This window comes from Equus caballus, unplaced genomic scaffold, assembly GCF_041296265.1.
Source record: "Equus caballus isolate H_3958 breed thoroughbred unplaced genomic scaffold, TB-T2T haplotype2-0000562, whole genome shotgun sequence".
Taxonomy (NCBI): Eukaryota; Metazoa; Chordata; class Mammalia; order Perissodactyla; family Equidae; genus Equus; species Equus caballus.
Window position 1 is genome coordinate 226,611 of NW_027221925.1, and position 26,405 is coordinate 253,015.

A 26,405-nucleotide genomic window follows, 5' to 3' on the forward strand; every position below is an offset into this window, starting at 1 on the left:
GTCGTGTCCTGTAGATAAGTATTTTTCATATCTGTGATGGTAGCATAGATGACAACTGCTCTTTTTGTCACTTAAATTCTGTTAAAAAACGTTTCTCCAGGTTGCTACAGTTGGCACCACATCCCAAAAGGCTGCAGCGCTCTGGGAGCGTGCAAGGCTGGATGAGCTCGGTGAAGCGACTGCAGCTCCTCTTCCTCGTCGGCAGAGGGCGCCCGGGCAGCGGAGGGCGCTGCTCGGCCCTCAGATCCGGGAGCTCCTCCCTCTTTCCCTTCGTCCCTCCGCGCTCGCGTCCTTCGCCCCGGAAGTGCTCTTCAGGGGCTGCTGGCCGGCGTGACTTTGAAGGTCTCCCGCCGCGGTGCCGGTTGCTGAGCATCCCGGAGCCGCGGGCCCTGCGCGCCCGTTCTGCGCCGGCCATGAGGCTGCTGGGGACGGCCGCGGCCCTGGGGCGCGGGCTCCCGCGGGTCCCCGCCGCGCTGGGCTGGCAGGGGAGGCAGGTAGAGCGCCCGGGGAGCGGGGCCGAGCCCGGACTGTCCCCTGGCCGCGTGGCCCTCGGAGCGGCCCGGGCCCCTCTCCCTGTCCGTGCCGGCCGCGGGGCGCGCCCGGGGGGCTGGCGTCGGGTGGCGGTGGCCCGCTGTGCCCGGGCCTGGCGCGCGCGGCTCGCAGGCTTCCCTGGGTTTACTCTGGAGGCGCCCGGCGCCAGGGTTCCCATTAGTTTTACCCGCCGCTTCCAAGTTGTGCTTCCCTCTGCCCACAAGTGACCGCAGTGCACTTGGATGTGCAGCCCTGTAGGCAGTGGTTTACATTGTGTCTTAATTCCATAAAATGCAGGATTCTGCCCTGTCCCCCCCGCCCCGCCCCGAGTAAAATAAAGTTTAAAAAAAAGGCGTTAACTTTGTGTAGAAGGAATTGGAAACCTTTTGTGGGCTGCGTTAGAGCTGTCGGTACCACCGCGTGAAGCACGGAAGTCCTCGGACGGCCTTGCCAGCTGTGAACGAGACTAAGGGGGAAGGGGAAACAGCAGAACTTAAGATGAAAACTCTAGTTCCTGGTAAAGTAGTTGTTAGGATCTATCTTTCTGATTTTATTATCCCCAGTGTATACTTTCAAACCTATAACATTTGATAAAAGTAGTTGTCCCCTTTTAATTAATTACATAATTAATGCGAGCATCTTTTTCTGATTGGTTGATTATGTATTTGTTTTCAGGCTGTGTCTTCTCTGCTCTCCCCTGCAGCCTTCCCTTTGGTAGCGGGAGTTGCGGTGGAGACGTGCCCTCTTTTGCCTTTCCAAGCTGTGTCGTATGGTGTTTTGTGTCCGTTGAGTTTCTCTGGAGGAGCGATGTCCGCTGAACCCATGCTCTCTCTTAGAAAAGGTGCACTGAATTGATCTCTCTTACTTTTCAGGTTAATTGGAAGGTCTGCCGATGGTGTTCATCAGGGGTGATTCCCAACGAGAAAATACGAAATATTGGAATCTCAGCTCACACTGATTCTGGGAAAACCACATTGACAGCACGGGTGCTTTAGTACACCGGCAGGATTGCAAAGATGCATGAGGTGTGTGGTTGTGGTGGGCTCCAGAGTAGTTAGAGCTTGGTTTTACTTGTTTTGTAGTTAATGGTTTGATAAACTTCACAAAACTTGAAAGGTTAAAAGAATGGTAACCGTGGATCTTTAGTCAGTCATATCACACAGAGGATTGCTCAAGTTGGCCTGAAATGTTGCTCTCAGGAATCCGTCTAGACCATCACTGTGGGTATCCTGAGTAGATTGTCTTTTAAGAGTGTTGTCAATATGATGTACCCTTCAACAGCCATTAAAATAGTATATACATAATTTTTAATGTTATTTAGAGATGTTTATAATGTTAAGTGGAAAAAATGGTTTTAAATAATATATAGTATGAGCTTGAGTTAAATACATATAGCAGAAAAAAATTTTTTTAAATCTTGAAAGTCTCTTGAAGAAATTATTATATCATTGAGTGACTTAACTTTCCATTTAAAAATATTTCTTCAGATAAAAGATCGTCTTGTTAAATCATACGCTTTAAAAGCTGAATCCTTCCCACCTGGGCCTCAGACTCTACATGCAGCAGAGCAGGGCAGAACCCGTTCTCTGAACATCTGCTCCTGGACTAACACGAGGCCGGAGGGCAGGAGCGGGGCAGAGGGAGCAACAATGGCTCTCAGACCAGGTGATTGCTCTGTGGGAGCCCTTGCTGGGAGCAGCAGTGAAAAGAGGGTTAGACAGTTCACAGAGGGTAAAACCTATTACCAGTTTTCTATTTCAAGAGATGATCTGGTTTGGTGATTAGGCTTCTTTGGAAATTGCCCAGTTAACCATCTGTGTTCTAGTTCCACCTCAGTAAAGACTTCTTTCCTTCTTGGAATATAGGGACAGAGAAATCTGAATCACTGTGCTTGTGTTTAGGTGAAAGGTAAAGATGGCGTTGGTGCTGTCATGGATTCCATGGAACTAGAGAGACAAAGAGGAATCACTGTTCAGTCAGCGGCCACCTATACCGTGTGGAAGGATGTCAACATCAACATTATAGATACTCCTGGTAAGCTGAGTTCTTGGTTTTGTTGCAGCTTATTTTGGCAAAAGCCCATTTAGTTCTTTTCTATTCTATGACCCGGCTCATTGTTGAGTATCAAATAATACTCTAAAGTGTGACTGTGAATTTCCTGTTAGAGAAATCTGACTTGGGACCTAGAGCATTTCGTCCTTATGTAGTTTCCTTGAAAAATAGTGCAAATAATTTGTGACTGGGAAGGTTCTCACGTTTTATGTGTTGTAGCTGATCCAAAGGTGCCCATGTCCTGGTATCTTTTTGAAGTGATTTGGGGCTCTGGACCTTATGCTGGGTGAATGGTATGAGTGATTTAAGAAATCCACATTCTAGGGGCCGGCCCCATGGCCAAGTGGTTAAGTTCGCATGCTCCCCTTCAGTAGCCTGGGATTTTGCCGGTTTGAATCCTGGGCGTGGACATGGCACCGCTCATAGGGCCATGCCGAGGCGGCATCCCACATGCCACAACTAGAAGGACCCACAACTAGAATATATATACAAATATGTACTGGGGGGCGTTGGGGAGAAAGAGGAAAAATAGAATCTTTAAAAAAGAAAAAAGAAATCCACATTCTAATTAGAAGACTTATGTCGTGAAAGATAAAAAACTTTTAATTTTGCATGTTATAAAAAAATCAGACCGCTCTTTAAGACTTTCCCACACTTCTTTGTCTCATTTAGGGCACGTGGACTTCACAATAGAAGTTGAAAGGGCCCTGAGAGTGTTGGATGGTGCAGTCCTTGTTCTCTGTGCTGTCGGAGGGGTGCAGTGCCAGACCATGACTGTTAATCGTCAGATGAAGCGCTACAATGTTCCATTCCTAACTTTCATTAACAAACTGGACCGCGTGGGCTCCAACCCAGCCAGGGCCCTACAGCAAATGAGGTACCGAGCCTGAGAAAGGACAGGGGTTGTGACCATCTGGATAACAAACCTTACCTCCAGAACTACGATTGACTCAGCGTCACTGGAAAAAGAAATTTATTTATGTGAGTGACTTATCTTAGTAAGTGGAACACTGAGGTCAGTAGTTTGATTTGTGTTGTGATCTCATCAACTGCCTTCTCTGTAAAATGGTGAAAATATGACTTAAATTGTAGGGTTGTTGAAGGTGAATTCAGAAGACAATCTGGCAATTACTGTTTTGCTATAGTTAGAAAAGTCATAATCTAGAGTAGATTTTAAAAGTTTGTTAGAGCTGTTGACATGATTCCGACTCCTAGTGACACAGCAGAGTGGTGTCTTTCTGCGCCGTCCTCTCACCTTATGGCGCTACGTCAGAAGTATTCCGCTGCTATTCACAGGGTTTTCATGGCCACTTTTTCTGGAACTGGGTGACCAGGCTCTTCTTCGCAGTCTGTCTAGTCTGGAAGCTCCACTGAAACCTGCCCACCATGGGTGACCCTGCTGGTGTTTGAATTCCTGGTGGCAGAGCTTTCAGCATCACGGCGACATGCAGCCACCACAGTATGACAACCGACAGAGGGCTGGTGTGGTTCCCTAATGGGGAAACGAACTCAGGCGGCATGGTGAGAGCGCCAGATCTTACCACTGACCACCAGGCCTGGCTAGATCCTAAAAGTACTTGCATTTACTGAGACAAACCTAAAAGATCATCTTCAACTAATTTTAATTAATGCCCTTAGGTAGTCTGCTCTCTTCCCTTGCTCTCATGTGGTAACATATTTGCTGAGACACAGTAGCACTTCTTTCTGTGCCAGATGTTACCCAGTGGTATTTGTGGCATTTTACATTTTGCACAATACTGTGTGTGTCACATAGCCTTGAGAAGAGTCCACGTTTCGCTCTTCACCCTTTGTAACTGTGTAAATGGAGCTGTAGCGTTCCCACTCAGCTTTCCCATGGCAGAGCTGATTGATGGGTGTAGGCAGTCGGGTTCGTGGTAGTGGAGAGACTGAGTGATGTGTCCAGTGCCAGGAGGGATGGTGCTGAGGACCTTTGTATCGCTGTGTGCACTCAGATGGAAGTGAGCTATTTGGGAACATGAGAATGAAATTTTTCTTTATTGGATGTTTGTCATATTTTCTTGGTAAAATAGAACGTTTTCACTTTTTTGCCTTTATTACTTATATTTTACTTGTGCTTGGCAGTAGTGGACTCTTCCCAAGTCTTTTTCTGAATTCCAGGAAAATTTTCTGTTAGCGTTTATTTTTCTACTTTGGTTCTTTAGTCTACTCTCTTTTTTTTTTTTTTTTTGAGGAAGATTATTCCTGAGCTCACATCTGCCGCCAGTCCTCCTCGTTTTGCACAGGAAGACTGGCCCTGAGCTAACTCCCGTGCCCATCTTCCTCTACTTTGTGTGTGGGACACCTACCACAGCATGGCGTGCCAAGTGGTGCCATGGGTTCCGAACCGGTGAACCCCAGGCCGCCGAAGCGGAATGTGTGTGCTTAACTGCTGCACCCTGGGCTGACCCCTACTCTCTTTAATCTGTTTTCCCATTTTGTAACTCTCATTAAACAGATTTTGAAACTCCTGAATCTCGCCTTCTTAACTTTTCTGCCATACTTTCTGTCTCCTTCTCATTTTGCACTGGGTTACAAGAGAATTCTTGAGGTCAGTCTTCCAGCTTACTACTCTGATATTCATCTGCATCCCTTCTCTTGTTTAGCCTGTAGTTTTCTTTTTAATTTCAGCAATTATATAGTTAATTTCCATAAACTTTCTCTTTTACTGCAACATCTTTGTTAATAGAGGTAATTACTTCTCATCTTTACACTTTATTTTCTTATAGTAACTCTCTCTTTGGACGTTAGTTCTATTTCTTGAACTCATGCCTCTTTTTCAAGCTATTGGTTTCCTTCGAATATTTGGTGATTGTTAGTTATCTATCCATAGTTACAAATGGGGGCCTAAAGTCTAGACTGGATGTTGGTAGCTGGAGCCCATTCCTTCTTGAGGGAGAAGCCCTGCTGGTGAGTGTGGCTTCTGTTCAGTGGTTGGCCTGAGTCGGGATACGGGCTGGTGACGAGTGTCTGCCTTTAGCACCTACTCTGAGAGTCTTCCCCTAAGAACTTCCTCTTCAGATGGCAGTACTCGGCTTCACGAGAGTCGGCTGATCCGAGAATGAGGCGTGGGCACAGTTATCCCACCATCTTCAGATTTCCTGGCTGACTACCCATTGACCTGTTCCTCCCCCTTCGGTTTCTGATCCAGGCTATTCTGGGGATCTGATGGCAAAACACTTACTTTAGAGTTCTTTTTGTTGCCTAAATAGGGTTGTGGCTTCCTGAGCACGAAGAGTTTGGTTGTCAGTCTGTCCCTGACTGCCGTATGTCTTCCAGTCTGACCTGCTGGTGACACCCCTCACTGTCCCACCTCATCTGCCATAGATTTCTTTTTATATTTATTTTGTCATTTCAGAGACATTTGGGGTGAAGAAAGAGGTAAACGTATGTATTTTTATTTTTCAGGTCTAAGCTAAGTCATAATGCAGCGTTTGTGCAGATGCCCATTGGTTTGGAGAGCGATTTTAAAGGGATTATAGATCTTATTGAGGAGCGAGCCATCTATTTTGATGGAGACTTTGGGTAAGTATTAAAAATATATTAAAATCTTACATTTTAAAAAGTATGAAAGAGAAGGAAAAGAATGAGTTCTTTAAACGCAGAGTAAACATCTTTTTGAAATGAGGCTGGGAGAATATCCTTTAAGCTGATTCTGTTCCAATGCCTTTAATCCTGGTTTCTTCCTGTTTTGCTTAGTATTCATTCCAAGGGAGCATAGGTTAAGTTTTCGCTAATGGATTTCTATCACATTGTGCCCTGCCTGGTGTGGTGGAAGGAGGCCTTCAGCTTGGGCTAGGAATGCAATCTCTCTTTTTCAACTGATTTATTTATTCGTTCATTCATTCTGCAAACTTTTTTGGAGCAGCTGCTATGTCTTGGGTCTTGTGACAAAAACTATGAAGAAAATAGGGATCATAAATATTTTCTCTGCCTATTTCATGAGATTACAAAGATAAAAAGATTAATATGTAAAGGCGGTTAAAAATTGCACAGGTGTGGTTTGGGCAATATAAGAAGCAAATTGGTAACTTTTTGACATGGAATTTGGTCCATCAGTCCACTTTTGAGTGGCCTTTGCATACAAAGCACTATAATTGCCCAGTGGTTATCAAACCACAGCATTCAGAAAAATCCCCTGGAGAGCTTGTTAACGCACATGTTCCTGGATCTTCCTTCGGAGATTCTGATTCAGTACATCTAGGGTGGGGCCTGGAATCTGCGTTTCTGGAAAGCCCCCAGGTGATGCTGATGTTGCAAGTCTGCAGACCACACTTTGAGTGGCACTAATCTAGACAGTGTGGGGAGTGGTAAATGACCCTTTGTTCTGAGGAGTGGCCCCAAGGGCCTGGCACTTTCTCCAAAGGTACTTCTTGAGGGATTTCCTTCCTCTGCTATGGAACTGGGATTGCTGGTCCTGCAGGTGGGTGATAGGGCCTATGATCAATTAGCTGTAGAGTTTATCTCATCTTGTAGTCAGGGAAAAGATGGAGGCTGTCCAGCGGATGAGGCATTTCTCTCACTTTTCGTGTGACAGCAACAAAGTTTGTCTGTCCTTCCTTAGAATGTAAGGCCCAAGAGGACACGGATTTTTGTCAGGCTTATTCCTTCATGTCCCTAGCCCCAGAACAACCTGGTACGTAACAGGGACTCAAAACATGTTGGTAGGTAAAGGATTAAATCCACTTCCCCAGAATTACCAGGGCACACGTTTCTGTCTTCTAAAGTGAAGGCTTGTCAACTTTGTTGTGCATCAGAACCCCAGGTGGAACCTCTTAATATACCTACCCCTGCTCAGCGCTGGCCCGCCGGGCATGTGTATATTCTGATGTGAAACGCTAAGGGTCAGGGAGCTTGCGGGAAGGAAGGAATTAAGCTCTAAAAGCTGTGAAGAGCATTCTTTAGGATAATAATTATTTTCTGATCATTTGCAATTGGCTTCTTTTACTTTTTTTGATTTAGAAATGTGTTTTCTGAAAAGCTTATTATTTTTTGACATTAAGTTCCATTTTTAAAGAAATACTTTGAAAACTGTCAGACTATTGTTTCTAAGTGTCAGGTGTATCCATTTCTTGGTTGTGTATGTTTTATTTGTGACTCTTAGCTATTCGGCCCCTAGAGGAATGAAGCATTGGGATTAAAGTTGAAGAGTCTGCGTATATAGTAACCTTTTTTTTTTTTTTTTTTTTTACTGCAAAATGGGTTAGTCTGTGTTAAAAATTATGTGATTGGTTTGTTATTAATGGAAAGCAATGGAGTCGGGTCTCTAAATCTGCTTGTTAGAGACCATGATGTTCTGATTCATTTGGGTAATAAATTTTCAGGTGCTCACATGGGCTTTGGGGTCAGACTGGTTTCGAATCCTGCCGCTTCCATTCACTAGCAGGACACCCTTGAGCGGTTTGCTCTGGCTGTGTCAGTGAAGTATTTTGCCCACTGTTTTGTCTGAACTTTAAAGCCGTATGTTAATCTTATTTGCCATTATACTGCAAATATATCAGAGCTCTTTCTCATCTGAAAAAATATTTTAGCCATTGGTTTATCTTTTTCATGGGTGCTTTATGTGTTTAATCGAATATCCTCAAAGTACCAAAATAAACCTTTCTTTTCTTAGTCAAGTTGTTCGATACGGAGAAATTCCGGCAGAATTCAGAGCAGCAGCAGCTGACCGCCGGCAGGAGCTGATTGAGTGTGTTGCTAATTCAGACGAGCAGCTTGGTGAGATGTTCCTGGAAGAAAAAATCCCCTCTGTTTCTGATTTAAAGGCAGGTGCCGTCAAACTGGGCCTTAAGTTGACAAAGCACGAGGTGGGGGGTCTGGTTTGCAGCGAGGAGATGTGATGCTTTCCGATGGGCTTATTCATGGAATGTGAGTAAACTTATTTAACATGATTGCTTTCTTCAAAAAGTACTCGAGGGCTAGCCGTGTGGCCTAGTGGTTAAGTTCATTGTGCTCTGCTTTGGCTTCCCGGGTTTGGATCCCAGGGCAGACCTACACCACTTGTCAGCCATGCAAGTGTATAAAGTGGAGGAAGACTGGCTCAGGGCCAGTCTTCTCAAGCAAAAAAAAGAGGAGGGTTGGCAACAGATGTTAGCTCAGGGCGAATCTTCCTCAGGAAAAAAATAATACTTGACATGGTCTCGTACTCTTTTTTTTTAAGTAATGAGTTATGTAATATTTTTAAATGGAAAAGGAGTCATAGTTTGTTCTAGAAAAAAAGATACTTAAATAGCTAACCTCTTGGGTATGTCCTTATTAGAAAGAAAGAAGATATGTAGAGAAATGTTACAGCAATAAGAGAGGTTAAGAGACAAGGCTGCTAAGTGTTTGCTGACTGTATGTTGGTACTTACACTGTTGTACTGTTTGGAAGGCTGTATAGAGTCTTTCACTTCATTGCTCAACTCTTTACAAATAAAGAGAAGATCCCTGCCTAAGACTGGTAGCCATTTTTTGATTATATGTTTCTGCATAGAAGATAACAAATGACCAATAAGCACATGAAAAGATGCTTAAGATTGTGAACCATGAGGGAAAGCAAATCAAAACCACAATGAGATACTGCTTCACCCATTAGGATGGCTATTATTTCAAAAAAACAAAAAAGCAGATAATAGGTGTTGGCAAGGATGTGGGGAAATTGGAACCCTTGTGCATTGCTGATGGGAATGTAAAATGATATAACTGCTGTAGAAAACAGTATGGCAGTTCCTCAAAAAACTAAACAGAACTACTGTATGATCCAGCAATTGCACTTGTGTATACCCAGAAGAGCTGAAAACAGGGACTCAAACGTACTTGTCCACCAGTTTTGACAGCAGCACTATCCACAGTAGCCAGGAGGGGGAAATGACCCAAATGTCCGCCAATGGATTAATGGATAAGCAAAATTGGTATACACATACAATGAAATATTATTGAGCCTTTAAAAAGGAATAAGATTGTGATACATACTATGTGAATGAACCTTGAAGACATTATGCTAAGTGAAATAAGCTAGACACAAAAGAACAAATATTTGATTCCACGTATATGAGGTACACAGAACAGTCAAATTCCTAGAGACAGAAAGTAGAATAGTGCTAATCAGGGGCTGGGGAGGGGCCGAAGGGGGAGTTTACTGGGGACAGAGTTCCAATTTGGGATAATGAAAAAGGTGTGGAAATGGATAGTGGTAATGGTAAGATAGCAATGTGAATGTACATAATGCCACTGAACCGTAAACTTAAAAATGGTTAAAATGGTAAATTTTATTTTATGGACATTTTATCATTATAAAAAAATGACTGATATTCATTTTGTCTAACCACTTCATGCACTTAGCAGAAATCACGTAAGTAATTATTGTGTGTAAAACATTGCACTCATGGAGTTTCCAGGTCAGATGCCCAAGGAAAGAACTGTTGAAGCTGAGGATGCTTACTAATATATCTCATAACTTAGTCCTTTACCGCTCACAAAGCTCACCACCTCAGTTCTCTGATGAGTAGGGAACACAGTGTAGGAAGGGATAGGTCTGGCCATAAATAAAGTCAAGTATTGTGTCCTGGGAACCACAATAGAGTTAGGTTTTTATCTATTGAACAGAATGTGGAAGAGGTCCCCACGACCACGCCCAGGTTTGTTGACTAGGAGGACTCGCAGGACTCAGGACATAGTCACACTCAAGGCTGTGATTTCTTACAGAGAGAGGACATACAGCAGAATCAGCACAGGGAATAGGCACGTGAAGTGAAGTCCAGAAGAAACCGTGTGTAAGCTTCCACGAGTTCTCTCGCAGTGTAGTCACGTAGGCGTGCTTGACTCCTCCAGCAGCAAGTTGTGCCTGCGCCTGTGAAATAGCTACCAGGGAAGCTTCTCAGAAACTCAGTGCCTAAGGTTTTATTGGGGGCTGGTCACATGACACCCTCTACCTGGCATGCACCAATTCCTGGACTCCCAGAGGGAAAGCAGGTGTTTAGCATATACCACATTGTACAAACAGTCTTGGCCCGGTGAACCAGTCTTAGCACTTCTGGGAATGCTGGGCACCCTCCTGAAATCCTGGTTCCCAGACACCAGCCAGGGGCCAACCTTGCAAGCAGGCCATTCTAAGGATAGCACTTCCAGTCCTGCTGTGTTTACTGTTTTCTGCACAGGATGCGTGGGTAACTTTAGTTTCTGTATTGTTGGATATATTATTATTAGAGACAGTGGAAGTCAACAAAGTGTTTCTTAAGAAAACAAGGGAAAATTTTGGAAAAGTACAGCTTTTGTTAGGCTGGTATAGGAATAGTTTTTCTATTTATCTACCACTCTCATTTGTTTCTCTATCCAATGGATGTAAAGTAAGCATGGTAAGATTCTTATATGCCCCTACTTGCGTATAAGGGAGGGGTGGAAGGTCAAGGATGTGACCATGTGGCCTGGGTAGCCTCGGTGGTTAGTGACCTAGACATTTTTGGTTCCTAGCAATGGCAAAATCAAGTTGCTAAGGTAGTTTCAAATAGTAATTGTTTTTTTGCCGTGCATGTTTTCCCCTGTTCTGCTCTGTTTTATCATGCTAGCTGTTATCTTACTTTTCATTTTCGTGATGTTTAAAAATTTTGGTTATAAATATTTTGCTTTAAGCTTTTTGAGGGTAGTTTTTTTTTTTTCATGAGGACTGACAAATAACTGTATGCTGGCTCCGTATTTCTGCAGAGGTAGGTTGTGGCCACAGCACTGCCCTTGGCCTCTTTCAGCTGCAAGAGCTGACGCTCCACTGCTGACGCTTGGAGACCTCCTGGGCCATTCGGGCACCTGGGGATGCAGCCTGAGGCCCACTGATAGGGCTTGCACTAAAGCCTGGTGTTCGTTATTGTAGAGCCTCTTACTCTCATTGCCCTTTATGATGAGTGATCCGTACCGCTGGACTTCCTGTATGTATGTTCTTTTAAAAAATAAATAAATAAACAATCAAGTGTTTTCTAAGGTATGCCTTTTTTTGGTAAGGAAGGTTGGCCCTGAGCTAACGTCTGTTGCCAATCTTTCTCTTTTTTTTCCTCCCCAAAACCCCAGTACATAGTAGTATATTCTAGTTGTAAGTCCTTCTAATTCTTCTATGTGGGATGCCACCACAGCATGGCTTGATGAGTGGTGTGTAGGTCCCTGCTGGGGATCCAAACTGGTGAACCCTGGGCTGCCAAAGTGGAGGGTGCGAACTTAACCACTGCCCCTCCAGGCCGGCCCCAAGTGTTTTTAATAGATGATACTTTCATATGGTTTAAAATTTTTTAAAGTATACAAAGATATACAGTAAAAAATCTCCCACCTGTCTCCCCTCTGCTCAGTTCTCTGCCCCTCCCTAAAGCAGGTTACTGGTAAATGGTTTCTGTTGTATCTTTCCAGAGATTTTTTTTTGCGTATGTATAACTTTTCCCTCTATTTTGTGCAATTGTTAGCATACTGTTCACACTCTTCTGTGTATGTGTCTATTTTCTATGTGTATGTATCTTTTTTTGCCAAATTGAAAATTAGTGACATTCCAAGAATGTTGAAAGCCGTTGTACAGTACGTAGCTTCCAAGCCCTGAAAAAGGAACTGATTTTGTTTCTTTTTCTTTATATTTTGACCTTAAGTTATAGAGAACCTGATGCTAGTCTCCGCTAGAGCCAGTACTCCAGAGAGTATCAATGCATTTCATTCATTTGTTGGTTTATAATTGATCTGAAACAAAAAATGTAATTTTTAAGATTAATCATTAAATTTTTTTCTGTTGCAGCTTGCAATCCGAAGAGCTACTCTAAATAGGTCCTTTACTCCTGTCTTTTTGGGAAGTGCCTTGAAGAACAAAGGCGTCCAGCCTCTCTTAGATGCTGTTTTAGAGTATCTACCGAATCCATCTGAAGTCCCGAATTATGCTCTTCTTCATCAGGAGGAGTAAGTCTTGCAAACTGACTCCTAGTTTCTGCAGAAATACGTTAACACTTACGCAATATGATAGCAATGGTTCCTTTAAGAAACAGACTTTTTTAAGCACGCATTGATTATTTTTCTTTCCTGTCTCTCCCAGATAATTTCTGTATTTTTTAGTCTGCTCTGGTCCTGTCACCATGTTGTAACTAAGCCCAAGGAAGTTATTCTTACTGATCTCTTTCAAAGAAATTTCATTTATGTGAGGTCAGAAACGTTTAACACACGTGCATTTTCTTAGCTAATACTCTGATGAAATAAATTGATATAAAAGAAGTATTAAATATTGCATCTCATAGATTTATGTTTCTTTTATTTTAAGTGATTCAAAAGAAAAAACCAAAATCTTAATGAACTCCAAAAGAGACAGTTCTCACCCATTCGTAGGCCTGGCTTTTAAACTGGAGGTAAGTTGCTTTCTAATGTATTTAACTGCTGTAGGTAGAGATTTTCTTTTCTTTTAGGTTTTTATTCCTATTATAAATTGACTCATAAAAGATTTGGTTACAGGGTTCTCTGCTATAAAGTTACTCTTTTTTCCCCCTTTTGATACTGACTCTTTAGAAGGAAGTTACTATGCACAGCCACAGTTAAGGGGTGGGGCATCAGCTCCCCCTCCTGGAAGGAGCAGCATCTACATTAACTTACTTGGGATTCTTCTATATGGGAGAGTTGTCTCTTCACCCCCGTTTATGTGTTTATTCAGTCATTAGTTTATATCAGTATGGATTCATGGATATTTATTTGTAGTTTGAGTTGTAATCCAGTAGTATGTCACTTATTCTGTTGCCCAGCTTTGGCCAGTGGAGCTCTTTCCGTTGGCTCCTGTGTCTTTTTGACGTTCTTCAATGTTTTGCTTTTTTGAATACTTCCTTACTTTGTGGCATTACATGGCCCAAGCCCTAGAATCAGCCATTTCTCTAGGAGCCCTGATTCCTTTTAATCAAGAATAGTATTAGGAACCAAGATTTGAGCATGGAGTGTGCTTTTTGTTGGGATATTGTTGCTTCTGGTCCTAATATTTTAAGTGGGGAAAAATGATGGATAAGTTAGAAGTGTGAAGAGTGGTTATTTCTGGGATGGAATTTTATTTGGGGACTTTTTCCTAGTTTTTATTTTTAAATTTTTACAATCTACTTCTTATTACTTCTAAAATGAGAAAATAATTTTAAATTCAAAAGTAGAAATAACTGTGCAGTGACAATTTTATGCATAAAGCTTTTAAAAATAGGTATTTAGGAATGCTTTCTTAGCATCCCAGAATAGTGATTATTCAGTTTAAAGTATGGAATGTTTTAATATTTAATGGTTTGTATTGCCAGATTGCTTTCATACTCTCAGAATTAATGTACTAGGTTATTTCAATGAGTCTTGTTCAAATTGAGTATTATTTATTAAAAATCAGTACTGATTTCATACATGAAAATGGCATTTTAATATTTCATCTTGCCTTAATTCCTAATGATAGAGAATATTTTTTCATATACTGTTTATGCAGTTGCATTTCCTTTTTTGTAATTGTTTCTTTATTTCTTTTGTCTTTCCTTTTTTAAAATTAGAGTCAAAGTGTTTTACTTATTGGTATGAGCTTTCCCTAATAAAGTTCTCTTTTAAAACAATTAGCGGTTTAAAATTTATATAATCAAATATATGTCTTTATCTTGAGTCATTCTCTCATTTTTAACTGCAGAAGCCCTGCTCTTTGAATATATTTTGTAAATATTTCTTTAGTTTCCTCTGCTTTGTTTATTGGTTGTTAAACCGGCTGGAATTTGTTTTGCTGTGTGCTGTGAGGTAGGGTCTAAGTGGATCTCCTCTGCCTCCAAAGAGAAGACCCATTGTCTCGTTACCAGGTTTTGAACAACGTTACACTTTTCCATTGATTGTCATGTTTTTTTAATCATTATTGACAAATGAATTAAACATTTTAGATTTTTTTTTTTTTAAAGATTTTATTTTTTCCTTTTTCTCCCCAAAGCCCCCCGGTACATAGTTGTATATTCTTCGTTGTGGGTCCTTCTAGTTGTGGTATGTGGGACGCTGCCTCAACGTGGTTTGATGAGCAGTGTCATGTCCACGCCCAGGATTCGAACCAACGAAACACTGGGCCGCCTGCAGCGGAGCGCGCGAACTTAACCACTCGGCCACGGGGCCAGCCCCAAACATTTTAGATTTTTAACTATGCTCTATGGACTGTTCGGTCTAATTGGTGCTAGTTCCATACTTTTTAAGTTTTGGAGTATTTAATTTTTTTAAATATTAGTCAGGGTTAGTTTCTTCTCATTGCCATAGTTTTTAGTTTCTATTTTTAACCATTTTTCTAAGTAGATTTTAAATCACTTATCAAATGTTTATATATTCCTCTTGGGATTTTGGTTGCTATTGTGTTAAACCCATAAATTAATGTGGGAAAAATTGGTAACTTTTAAATATATATCTAATTGATTAGTGTTACTGTTCAGGAGGAATTGATTCTTGAGTACTCATTTTATATTCAGTCACTTCACAGAACTCTTACTTAGATAGCTTTCCAGGTGATTATCAAAGGGTTTTTTAGATGTATAGTACAATCTTACCATTTCTAATGATGTTTTTGTTGTCTTTCCAATAATTATACCTTATTTTTGTGTCTTATTTTATTAAACTGAACTTATGAAATAATATTAGAAGGCAAAAGCATACTTCCTAATTATATAAATAATTAAAATTTTCTTTTAATAACTTTTATTTTGGAGGAAACAGAAGTAGTATCTTGGATTGTGATACCAAAAAGAATAACAACAACCATTTAACTTATCTTATTCAAAGCTAGTATTAAGGTAGTTTATGACAAACCAAAACATGTATATAAGATGTACTACTAAGATTGATAGGAAATATTTGGAGGTAGTGTGAAGTTCTCCTAAGTTTGATTACTTTTATTATTATTTATTTGATTGAGGTCGCTTTGGTTTATAACATTGTATAAATTTCAGGTACACATCATTATATTTTAATTTCTATGTAGAGTGCATTGAGTTCACCACCAAAAGTGTAGTTTCTCTCTGTCGCCATACACGTGTGCCCCTTTACCCCTTTTGCCCCCCAGCCCTCTACCACCTGCTGCTCTGGTAATCACCACTCTGTTCTCCTTATCTGTGTGTTTATCTTCCACATAGGAGTGAAGTCATATGGTAATTGTCTTTCTCTGTGTGACTTATTTTGCTTAGCATAATACTCTCAAGATCCATCAGTGTTGTCACAAATGGCACTATTTCATCTTTTTTTATGGCTGAGTAGTATTCCATTGTGTATATATACATATACCACATCTTCTTTATCTGTTTATCCATTGATGGGCACTTAGGGTGCTTCCAAATCTTGGCTATTGTGAGTAATGCTACAGTGAACATAGAGGTGCATATATCTTTTCAAATTAGTGTTTTCATGTTCTTTAGATAAATACCCAGAAGTGGAATAGCTAGATCATATGGTATTTTCTATTTATAATTTTCTGAGTAATCTCCATACTGTTTTCCGTAGTGGCTGCACCAATTTACATTCCCACCAGCAGTGTATGAGGATTCCTTTTCCTATACATCCTCTTCAACACTTATTTCTTGTCTTTTTAATAACAGCCATTCTTACAGGTGTGAGGTGATATCTCATTGTAGTTTTGATTACCTTTCCCTAATAGTTAATGATGTTGAACATCTTTTCATGTGCCTGTTGGCCATCTGTTTATCTTCTTTGGAAAAATGTCTGTTCTTATCCTCTGCCCACATTTTGATTGGGTTGTTCATTTTTTTGATGTTGAGTTAAATGTTTTTTGATGTATTTTGGATATTAACCCTTTATCAGATATATGATTTGCAAATATTTTCTCCCAGTTGGTGAGTTGTCTTCATTTTCTTGATGGTTTCCTTGCCATGCAGAAGCTTTTTGGTTTGAAGGACTCCCATTCATTTATTTTTTCTTTTGTTTCCCTTGCCTGAGTAGACATGATATTCAAAAAGATGCTGCTAAGACTTATGTCAAAGTGTACTACCTATGTTTCCTTCTAGGAGTTTTATGGTTTCAGGCCTTACATTTAAGTCTTTAATCCATTTTGAGTTAATTTTTGTGTATGGTGTAAGATAATGGTCTATTTTCATTCTTTTTCATGTGGCTGTCCAGTTTTCCCAACACCATCTGTTGAAGTGACTTCCCTTTCTGCATTGTATGTTCTTGGCTCCTTTGTCAGAGATCCGTTGTCCATAGATGTGTGAATTTATTTCTGGGCTCTCAATTGTGTTCCATTGATCTGTGTGTCTGCTTTTCTGCCAGTACCATGCTGTTTTGATTACTATAGCTTTGTAGTATATTTTGAAATCAGGGAGTGTGATACCTCCAGCTTTGTTCTTTTTATCAGGATTCCTTTGGCTGTTTGGGGTCTTTTGTTGTTCCACATATATTTTAGGATTCTTTGTTTTATTTCAGTGAAAAATGTCCTTGGGATTTTGATAAGGATTGCATTGAATCTGTAGATTGCTTTAGGTGATATAGACATTTCAACTATGTTAATTCTTCCAATCCGTGAGCACGGAATAGCTTTCCATTTCTGTATGTCTTTTTCAGTTTCTTTCAATAACGTCTTATGTTTTCAGTGTATAGGTCTTTCACCTCCTTGGTTAAATTTATTCCTAGGTATTTTCTTCTTTTTGTTTCAATTGTAAATGGAATTGTATTCTTAATTTCTCTTTCTGCTAGTTCATTGTTTGTGTATAGAAATGAGACTGATTTTTAAATGTTGATTTTGTACACTGCAAGTTTACTGTACTTGTTAATTATTTCTAATAGTTTTTTGGTGAATTCGTTAAGGTTTTCTATATATAGAATCATGTTATCTGCAAATAGTGGCAGTTTTACTTCTCCCTTTCCAATTTGGATCCCTCTTCTTTTTCTTGCTTAATTGCTCTGGCTAGCACTTCTAATAGTATGTTGAGTAAGAGTGATGAAAATGGGCATCCTTTTTGGGTTCCTGTTCTTCGAGGGATGGCTTTCAGTTTTTCGCCATTGAGTATGGGTTGGCTGTGGGTTTATCATAAATGGATGTTGAATCTCGTCAAGTGCTTTTTCTGTATCTATTGAGATGATCATGTGATTTTTATTCCTCTTTTTGTTATTGTGGTGAATCACATTGATTGATTTGTGGATGCTGAGCCATCCATGTGCCTGGAATAAATCCCACTTGATCGTGGTGTATGAGCCTTTTAATGTATTGTTGTATTTGATTTGCTAATATTTTGTTGAGAATTTTTGCATCTATGTTCATCAGTAATATTGGCCTGTAATTTCCTTTTTTGTGTTGCCCTTGTCTGGTTTTGTTTTCAGGGTAATATTGGCCTTGTAAAATGAGTTAGGAAGCATCCCGTCCTCTTCATCTTTTTGGAAGACTTTGAGAAGGATAGGTCTTAAGTCTTCTTTGAATGTTTGGTTGAATTCACCAGAGAAGCCCTGTGGTCCTGAAGTTTTGTTTTGTGGGAGGTTCTTCATTACTTCTTCAATCTCTTTATTTGTGATTGGTCTATTCAGATTCTCTATTTCTCCTTGATTCAGCTTTGGGAAGTTGTAAGAGTCTAAGAATTTATCCATTTCTTATATGTTATCCAGTTTGTTAGTGTATATCATGTATAATGTATATCATGTATATCATGGTGCATAGCTCTTGATGGTATTCTTATAATCCTTTGTATTTCTTTGGTATCTGCTGTAATTTCTCCTCTTTCATTTAAATATATATTTAAATAAAATATTTAAAACTGATTTTATTTATTTGTGCCTTCTCTCTCTTTTTAATTTTTTTGTTGGGGAAATTGGCCCTGAGCTAACATCTGTGCCAATCTTCCTCTATTTTGTATGTTAGTTGCCACCACAGCATGGCTTGATGAGCAGTGTGTAGGTCTGTGCCCAGGTTCCAAACCTGCGAACCATGGGCCCCTAAAGCATAGCTCGTAAACTTAACCACTACACCACCAGGCCAGCCCATGAGCCTTCTCTCTTTTTTTCTTAGTCTGGCTAAGGGTTTGTCAATTTTGTTTATCTTTTCAAAGAATCAGCTCTCAGTGTCATTGATCCTTTCTATTGTCTTTTTAGTCTCTATTTCATTTATTTCCACTCTGATTTTTATTATTTCCCTCCTTCAACTGACTTTGGGTTTTGTTTGTTCTTCTTTTTCTAGTTCTTTTAGGTATAGTGTTAGATTGTTTATTTGAGATTTTTCTTGTTGCTTGAGGTAGGCCTGTATTGCTATTTAGTTCCCTCCTGGTACCACTTTTCTGCATCCCATAAGCTTTGCTATGTTGTGTTTTCATTTTCTTTTGTTTCCAGGTATTTTTTGACTTCTCCTTTTATTTGTTCATTGATCCAATAGTTGTTCAGTACATGTTTAGTCTACACATATTTGTGACTTTTTCAGCTTTCTTATTGTAGTTCATTTCTAGTTTCATAGCATTGTGATCAGAAAAGATGCCTGATATGATGTCAGGTGTCTTAAATTTATTGAGGCTTGTTTTGCTTCCCAATGTATGGTCCGTCTTTGAGAATGTTCTTTGTGCCCTTGAGAAGAATGTATATTCTGCTGCTTTGAGATGGAATGTTCTGTATACATCCATGAAGTCCATCTGGCCTAGCATTTTGTTTAAGGCTAGTGTTCCTTGTTGACCTTCTGTCTGGATGATCTGTCCATTGTGTAAGTGGGGTGTTGAAGTCCCCTACTATTATTGTCTTGCTGTCAGGACAGGGTATTCTTGGCTGACAGTTTTTATCTTTCAATATTTTGAATATATCATTCCACTCTGTCCTGGCCTGTAGAGTTTCTGCTGAGAAATCTGCTGATAGCCTGATGTGGGTTCCTTCGTATGCTATTTTCTCTGGCTGCTCTTAATATTCCTCCTTTGTTGTTGACTTTTGGCAGTTTTAATGTAAAGTGCCTTGAAGAAGGTCTTTTTGCATTGAGATAAGTAGGGGTTCTATTAGCTTTATGGACTTGTATATCCAGTTCGTTCCTCAGTTTTGGGAAGTTCTCAGCTGTTATTTCTTTGAATAAGCTCTCTGCTCCTTTCTCCCACTCTTCCCCTTCTGGGATACCCATTGTCCTTATGTTGCTTTTCCTGAGTTGGATATTTCTCCATTTTCTTCATTTTTAAAAAATCTTAGTTCTTTCTCCTCTTCCACCTGAATCATTTCTAGATCTGTCTTCAAGCTTGCGAATCCCTTCTTCCATATGGTCTGCTCTATTTCCAATGCTTTCTAGTTTTTTTCATCTCATTAATTGTGTTCTTTATCTCCAGAATTTCTGGGGGGTTTTTAGTTTCAGTCTCTTTGGTGGAGTGCTCCTTCTGTTGATTTTATTCCTGAGCTCATTGAACTGTGTTTCTGAGTTTTCTTGTAACTCAGTGAGTTTCTTCATGACAGCTATTTTGAACTCTGTCAGTTAGATCACAATCTTCCGTGACTTCCAGTTTGGTCTCTGGAGGGTTGTTGTTTTCCTTCTGTTCTGTGTGTTGCTGTGCTTCCTCATGGTGGGTGATGAGTTCATCCCCTGCCAGTGCATTCATGGTGGTACCCACCTTTCTTATTTGGGCACGGCTTTGGTTACTTTGATTCTGAGGTGCTTCTGGTTGCATTTCAGAGCCTGCACTTTCCACCCTCCACTGCCTCTGCTAGAGGCATCGTCAGTGCCCTCTTGTGCTGCTTGTGCCTGCGAGGTTGCTGCTTATGATGTCCCCACAGTCGTGGGTGTTGCCACTGGGGTCACCAGGCTGCAAGCACCTCTGCTAGGTCTCGTGTTCCTCCACTAGCTCTCTGTGGGCTCTCCACGGGCTCGGGTGCTGCTGCCCCGTGCACCACCTGTGCTGCTGCTCCCAGGTTATCTGGGGATGCTGGCAGTACTACTACCAGAGGCACTCAGTTCACAGGTGTTACTGCCAGTGACTGAGGTCTGGGGTCTCGTGTGCAGCCCCTGCTGCTGGTAGGGCTGGTGTCAGGAGTGCTGCCACTAGAGGATGGGTGACAGGTACTGCTGTGACTCCTGGAGCCTCAGGTTGCAGGTGCCACCCGCCACTGCAGGGGAAAGGAGAGGGGTTAAGTCACAAGTGCCACTGCTGGGAGAGGGGCAGGGGCTGAGCCAAAACTGCTGTTGCTGCTCGTGCAGCCTCTGGTCTCCAGTGCCACTGTGCTTTTTGAAACTTCAGGTCAGGACACCACCACAAGGGGTATCTGCATTTTAGATGCACCCTTGCTGCTGGGAGGGCTGGTGTTGGAGTTGCCAATACTAGAGGAGGACACCGGGGCTGCTTCCCTAGTTCCACTGCCTCCCAGAGGTCCAGTCCACCCACCTTCAGGTGTTTATATGTCTGGATCTCTCAGGGTTTCTGGTGTGCTGTGCACCTTTTGTTTGTCATTCGATCTCCTACTGGCTGTAACTTAGAGGGGAGACACAATGGGAACAGCTCACTCTGCCATGATACTGACATCACTCCTAATTTTGATTTTTTTGTTTCTTTTTCATTTCTTTCTACCCTTACCCAATCTTGACTTCTAGGCAGGTCGTTTTGGACAGTTAACTTATGTTCGCAATTATCAAGGAGAGTTGAAGAAGGGTGACACCATCTATAACACCAGGACAGGAAAGAAAGTGCGAGTGCAGAGGCTCGTTCGCATGCATGCCGACATGATGGAGGCAAGTACAGTCATTGCTGTGAGGTCCAAAATTTCTCTGATGTCCGTGAAATACATCTACCTTCTTGGTATCCTGAACCCCATGGGGAAATCACTTCTATTGAACATGTTTTCCTGGCTTCTTTCTTTTTAATTAGCTGTGCTACAGGTCTGATGGAGCACTTTGGTAAAGGTTAAATCAGCAGATGATAAGAACACATTCCACACCACTATTTGTGAGTTAGCTGTATTTCCTCAATGGCCGAGGTTAAGGAGAAGGGACAGTTTGGTCCCTGAGACTCAGAACACAAGATTCAGCCCTTAAGAGCTATCATTACAAAGAGTATAATAGGTTTTTAGGACAGTGGAACTGTGGTTCTCAAAGGTAAGTGAGAGTAATAAATTCACACATAATTTCCCACATTGTTTAGTGGATTTACTTTCTGAAATATGGTGGATGTGAAAGTTCTTTTTAACCCTAGAGTTTTGTATTCGTAGAACCAGCCCCTTGACAGGTCCCATTGGTGCTGGAATCTCTCTGAAGATTGAAAGCCTTTTGAGATCTGGTCTGGAAGATGAACTTCGGCTTAGGGCTTGAATGCTTGAATTGGCTCTGAGTCTGTCCTGGCCTTCTCTTGTCCACGGGGTTAGGCCTTGGCAGGAGTACCAAGTGTGTGTGATTGTCTTCTACTCTCAGCCTTTCCCAGTTCAGCTCTGTATTCCTGGAGAAATTTAGTTGTCTAAGCAAAATCTTGACGTTCAGAAATTTTTGGTGGCCATAACTTTTGTGTCTCCTGGAACATAAATAGGCAGTCTCGATCTTGGGCAGCATTGCTGTTTTCTGAGATGGGCAACAGGGGCAGGCTGGAGGGGTTAGTGCTGGCACTGCTGTTTCATGGGCCAGAAGCTAGGCGATCTGTACAGCTGTGTAACCGTTACAGACAGACACACACACTTGCTCCTTCACAGTCAGTCGCAGCTCATTCACAGCTGTTCAGAATGAGCTGTTAGTATAAAAGGACAAAAAGCAGAAAGCTTAGAGGCACCAATGCTTTGTTCTTAGAGTTCCTGTGTTTTCTTAACTGCTTACACCTGTGAGAAATTGATTATTTTAAGTACAATGGGCTCCATTCTCCTTGTTTTCAAAACTTCCTTTGCAGGTTTTCCGTGTAAGCCTTTGCCATACACATCTCATTGGACTATGGCAGCACATATAGTACATGCTTTTTAATTCAATAGAAATCACTTAGAACTGTGAGGCTCTGTGTTCTGTCAGTGCTGCAGATCCTCCAAGTCATGAGGCCGTATCTCTGAGTTTCTTGTCGACTGAGATGTGGTTTAAAGAGGGGCCCTGTTTAAGGTGTTTTGCTGTGGTTGATTGGCGGTGTTGCAGTGGTTGTAGCTAATTCATTCTTTGTAGAATTCATGGTGAGATTCTGCCATGTTTATTTATGAACAATGTATTTATTCTGCAGTTACTTTTTAGTTACCATGCCCTGATTTGTATTACTTGCGAGTATCATTTTGTGTTCTTTCTTTATTTAGGATGTTGAGGAAGTGTTTGCTGGAGGCATCTGTGCATTATTTGGCATTGACTGTGCTAGTGGAGACACATTCACAAACAAAGACAATAGTGGTCTTTCTGTGGTGAGTCATTTAATTTTAAAGCTGTTTATCACTTGAGTTTCAAAAGTCTGTGTTTCTATGTAGTACCTTTAGTACCTCAGAAAAACAGCCACTGAGGTTTTCATTGAGTGCCATAGGCATCACGTATAGTTTGGCTGTGGCTCTTTAAATGTCCCCTAGACACAGCTGGACCTGTAGCTCTGACTCCTCTGCCTCCGCATTTTGGGTGCCTCTCTAATTGCCGTCACCAGCATCAGGCTAGTCCCAGTGGAGTGCCAGCTCTTTATTAACTCAGCAACCAGAGGGCGGGCCCTCAAACCCCAGGAGAACTGCTGGACCAGACTGTAACGTTTAGGCTAGACCTGGGGAGAACAGAACAGGACAGAACCATGGTCTGAAGGCAAGATGCAGCTAGACAGCATGACTGACTGCAGCCTGCCCTGTGGCACTCACACAGGTGCCTTTTCAGCATCAGCGACCCTGAAGGGAGGAACGTGCTCGGCAGCCGCTGCCTTTGAATCCCCTTCACTGACTCCCCTTTTTTGCCTCTACAGGAGAGCAGCCTCTCCTACAGTATGACCACTTGTTCGTGAGGCTGGTTCCTCTCCTGAATTCAGTAAAGAAAGAATATGAGTACTTAGGGGACAGGTAATTTGCAGTGAAGGAATTTACAGTGGGTCGTTTATGTAAGAACTGGTCCAACGCTAACAAGTGAGCACTATAATAGCTCCTGTATACAATGATGAACTCATAATTTTGTAATTTAATTTTTTTGTATAAAATATTCTCTAATGTCTATGGTTTTACAAATGATTTAAGATACTACAAAAATCACACAGGAGGGCACTGATAGCTCTTCAGTGCTGGGAGCTTATTCCACAGACCACCCCGGCGGTGGTTTCGAAGGTCTGTGCCTGTGGAGAGAAGGGGCCTGGAATGCCCTACTATCCAGTAATTTTACTCCCAGGTGTATATACTAGAGAAACTCTTGCAGGCATGCACCAAGAGAGAATACAAAATTAATTTATGAAATCATTGACCATAATAGCAAAAAACTACAAACTCAAACATCCACAGAAAGAAGATGAATACATAAATTATAGAACAGTCACCGAGTGGAATGTTAGATAGAAGTGATAGAAATGATAGAAAATGATAGAACTATGTGTAACCACATGGAAGGATCTAGAAACATAATATTGAGTGAAAATATACGGACCAGAGAACTATCTACAGTAAGACACCATTTTTATAAGCTCAAAATGAAGCAAAACTGAAAAACATACTAGTTAGGGATACAGAGATATGTGATGAAGTTATTTTTAAAAAGACAAGGGGAGGGGATGATAAAACACAAAATTCGGGATAGTGGTACCTGTGGTGGACAGGCAGGGAGGTGGGATAGGGCAAGAGCTCCTGGGCCGGGACAAGGATCTTGGTCACAGTGCAGTTTCTAGGTCAGGTGGCGGTTGGTGGGTGCAGCACTCACGGTCGCTGCGCTTCCCAACACTTCCATGTGCTCTTCTGTATGTAGAGTTTCAAAGGTTTACATACATAAGCGTATACTGAGAGAATATTAGTACGAGTCCTACTCGATACTCAACGCATATTTACGTGCAGATAGCAGGAACAATATAAGAACACTAACCACACTGATAATTGAGAGATTGAAAAATGTGCAGAGAATTTCTGTATGTGTGAAAGGTTCATTTAAAATTTAATTCAGGGGATTTTTATTACATTCAGAGGCTCAGACGATAAGGCACCTTACATTTGAGTTTTATAACTTTGTAATAAGTGGCAAAAACAAAAAGAAAGGAGGACATCATGGGACAACATCATACTGGAAAATAGATTTATTTTTTATTAAACTGTGTCTTAAAGATTTCTTAAACCTAAGAGCTACAACTCTGAAAGTTTTTCTGAGAATATATTACTTCTAAAAGCTATATTTTATGTTCTTTGTATACTTGGAAGGCTAACATAAGTTGCGTAATTGAAAATGATAATTACCTGGTGACTCTTTTGTCCTTATTATTATATCTCATGAAAACTTAGGATTGCAATTAGCTCTTTATTCATTACCACGTCGCTTGTAATGGTAAAATGTGTGCATAATGTACATCCCATGGTACTTCTTTCTTCCCTGTGAAATTCAGACAGTATTTTACTCTAGCAACAGATCTTTTAGGCTTTACATAGAGACGGAGCTTACCTACACTTGTCTTCTGCCCCACAAGAGTTTTTAGTGGATGCGGTCAATATTTATAGAGCAGTGCTGGTCCCAAAGGCTGACGCCAGAATTGTGGAATAGGACCCCGTGTATTCTTTCTGAGATTTCTGTAACAGAGATCTACTGAAATGTTATTAGAGAAGTACAAAAATTAGACTAATCATCTCAGCATCCCCGGGAAATCAGTGGATGTTAGAGTACTGAATCGGTGGTCAGAACTGAGCTTGAGTTTCCAACTTCTTATTTGCTGAATTGTGATATTCATTTAACATCTTTGTGCCTCATTTTCTTCATATTAATAAAGTGATAAAAGCTCCTTTATTCTCCTCATAGGATTGTTAGGAGGCTGGAAGTCAATACACATGAAAAGACTTTACAACCTCAAGGAATATGCAAATATTAGTTTGTCACTAGAGGAAGGTGTTTTTTATTAATCAAACATAGTAAGATTCAGAGTAAAATATTAAAAAAAGCATATTTAGGCCTCTTAAAAATTACTATGTAAAGTACATGAATTTCTCAGCAGAAAGAAGATGCCTATAGGGTCTGCTTGAAAAATCATTTTATTGATTTTCACACAAACGAACTACAGATCTTCCCTGACTTACAGTGGGGTTACATCCCGATAAACGCATTGAAAGTTGAAAATATCGTAAGTCGAAAATGCATTTAATACATCTAACCTACTGAACATCTTAGCTTAGCCTAGCCTACCTTAAATGTGCTCAGAACACCTACGTTAGCCTACACTTGGGCAAAACATCTTACACGAAGCCTATTTTACAATAAAGTGTTGATATCTCATGTAGTTTATTTATTTATTTGTTTGTTTTTGAGGAAGGTTAGCCCTGAGCTAACATCTGCCGCCAATCCTCCTCTTTTTGCTGAGGAAGACTGGCCGCGCCGGCCACGCTGGGAGGCTCCCTGTCCCTCCGGGGAACGGCAGCGCCCAGGGGAGCCTCCGTGCCGGAGTCCCCTGCTCGCGGGTGGCAGCTCGCAGAGGCAGCCCCACCTCGCCCTCCGGGGCCGAGAATCTTAGCGACCTCCAGGCGCCCCAGTCCTCACTTGCTGTCCTCCTCCAGAGGGTCTTGGCCCGTCGCGAGGAGGCTGCGAGGCCCCGATCCTCCTCGCCTCGGGGGATCCGGGCAGGCCCCCGCCACCGAACCCCAGCGGCCGGCCCGCTCCGCCCCGCTTTGCGAGGCGGCAGACGTGCGTCCCTTCTCGCTTGCCTTATGCGGGCGACGCGGGGACGGCGCTACCGCGCGGCCTGCCGGAGGGGGGCGCTCACGCCCGGGCTTCTGCTTTCCAGCCGGCGGCCGCGGCTCCCGGGCAAG

General features: G+C 41.5%; 1 protein-coding gene across 1 annotated transcript; it reads left to right on the forward strand.

Moving 5' to 3' along the window:
* The first annotated feature begins 146 nt into the window (after positions 1-146).
* LOC138922169 (elongation factor G, mitochondrial-like) lies at positions 147-25,875 on the forward strand. Its single transcript, XM_070258996.1, is given in 11 exon segments — positions 147-494; positions 1,404-1,556; positions 2,433-2,565; positions 3,256-3,460; positions 6,010-6,126; positions 8,216-8,366; positions 12,343-12,500; positions 12,856-12,940; positions 21,097-21,234; positions 22,758-22,859; positions 23,393-25,875. Coding segments are annotated over 11 exon segments (1,614 nt in total). The 5' UTR covers positions 147-161; the 3' UTR covers positions 23,432-25,875.
* The last annotated feature ends 530 nt before the right edge of the window (positions 25,876-26,405 follow it).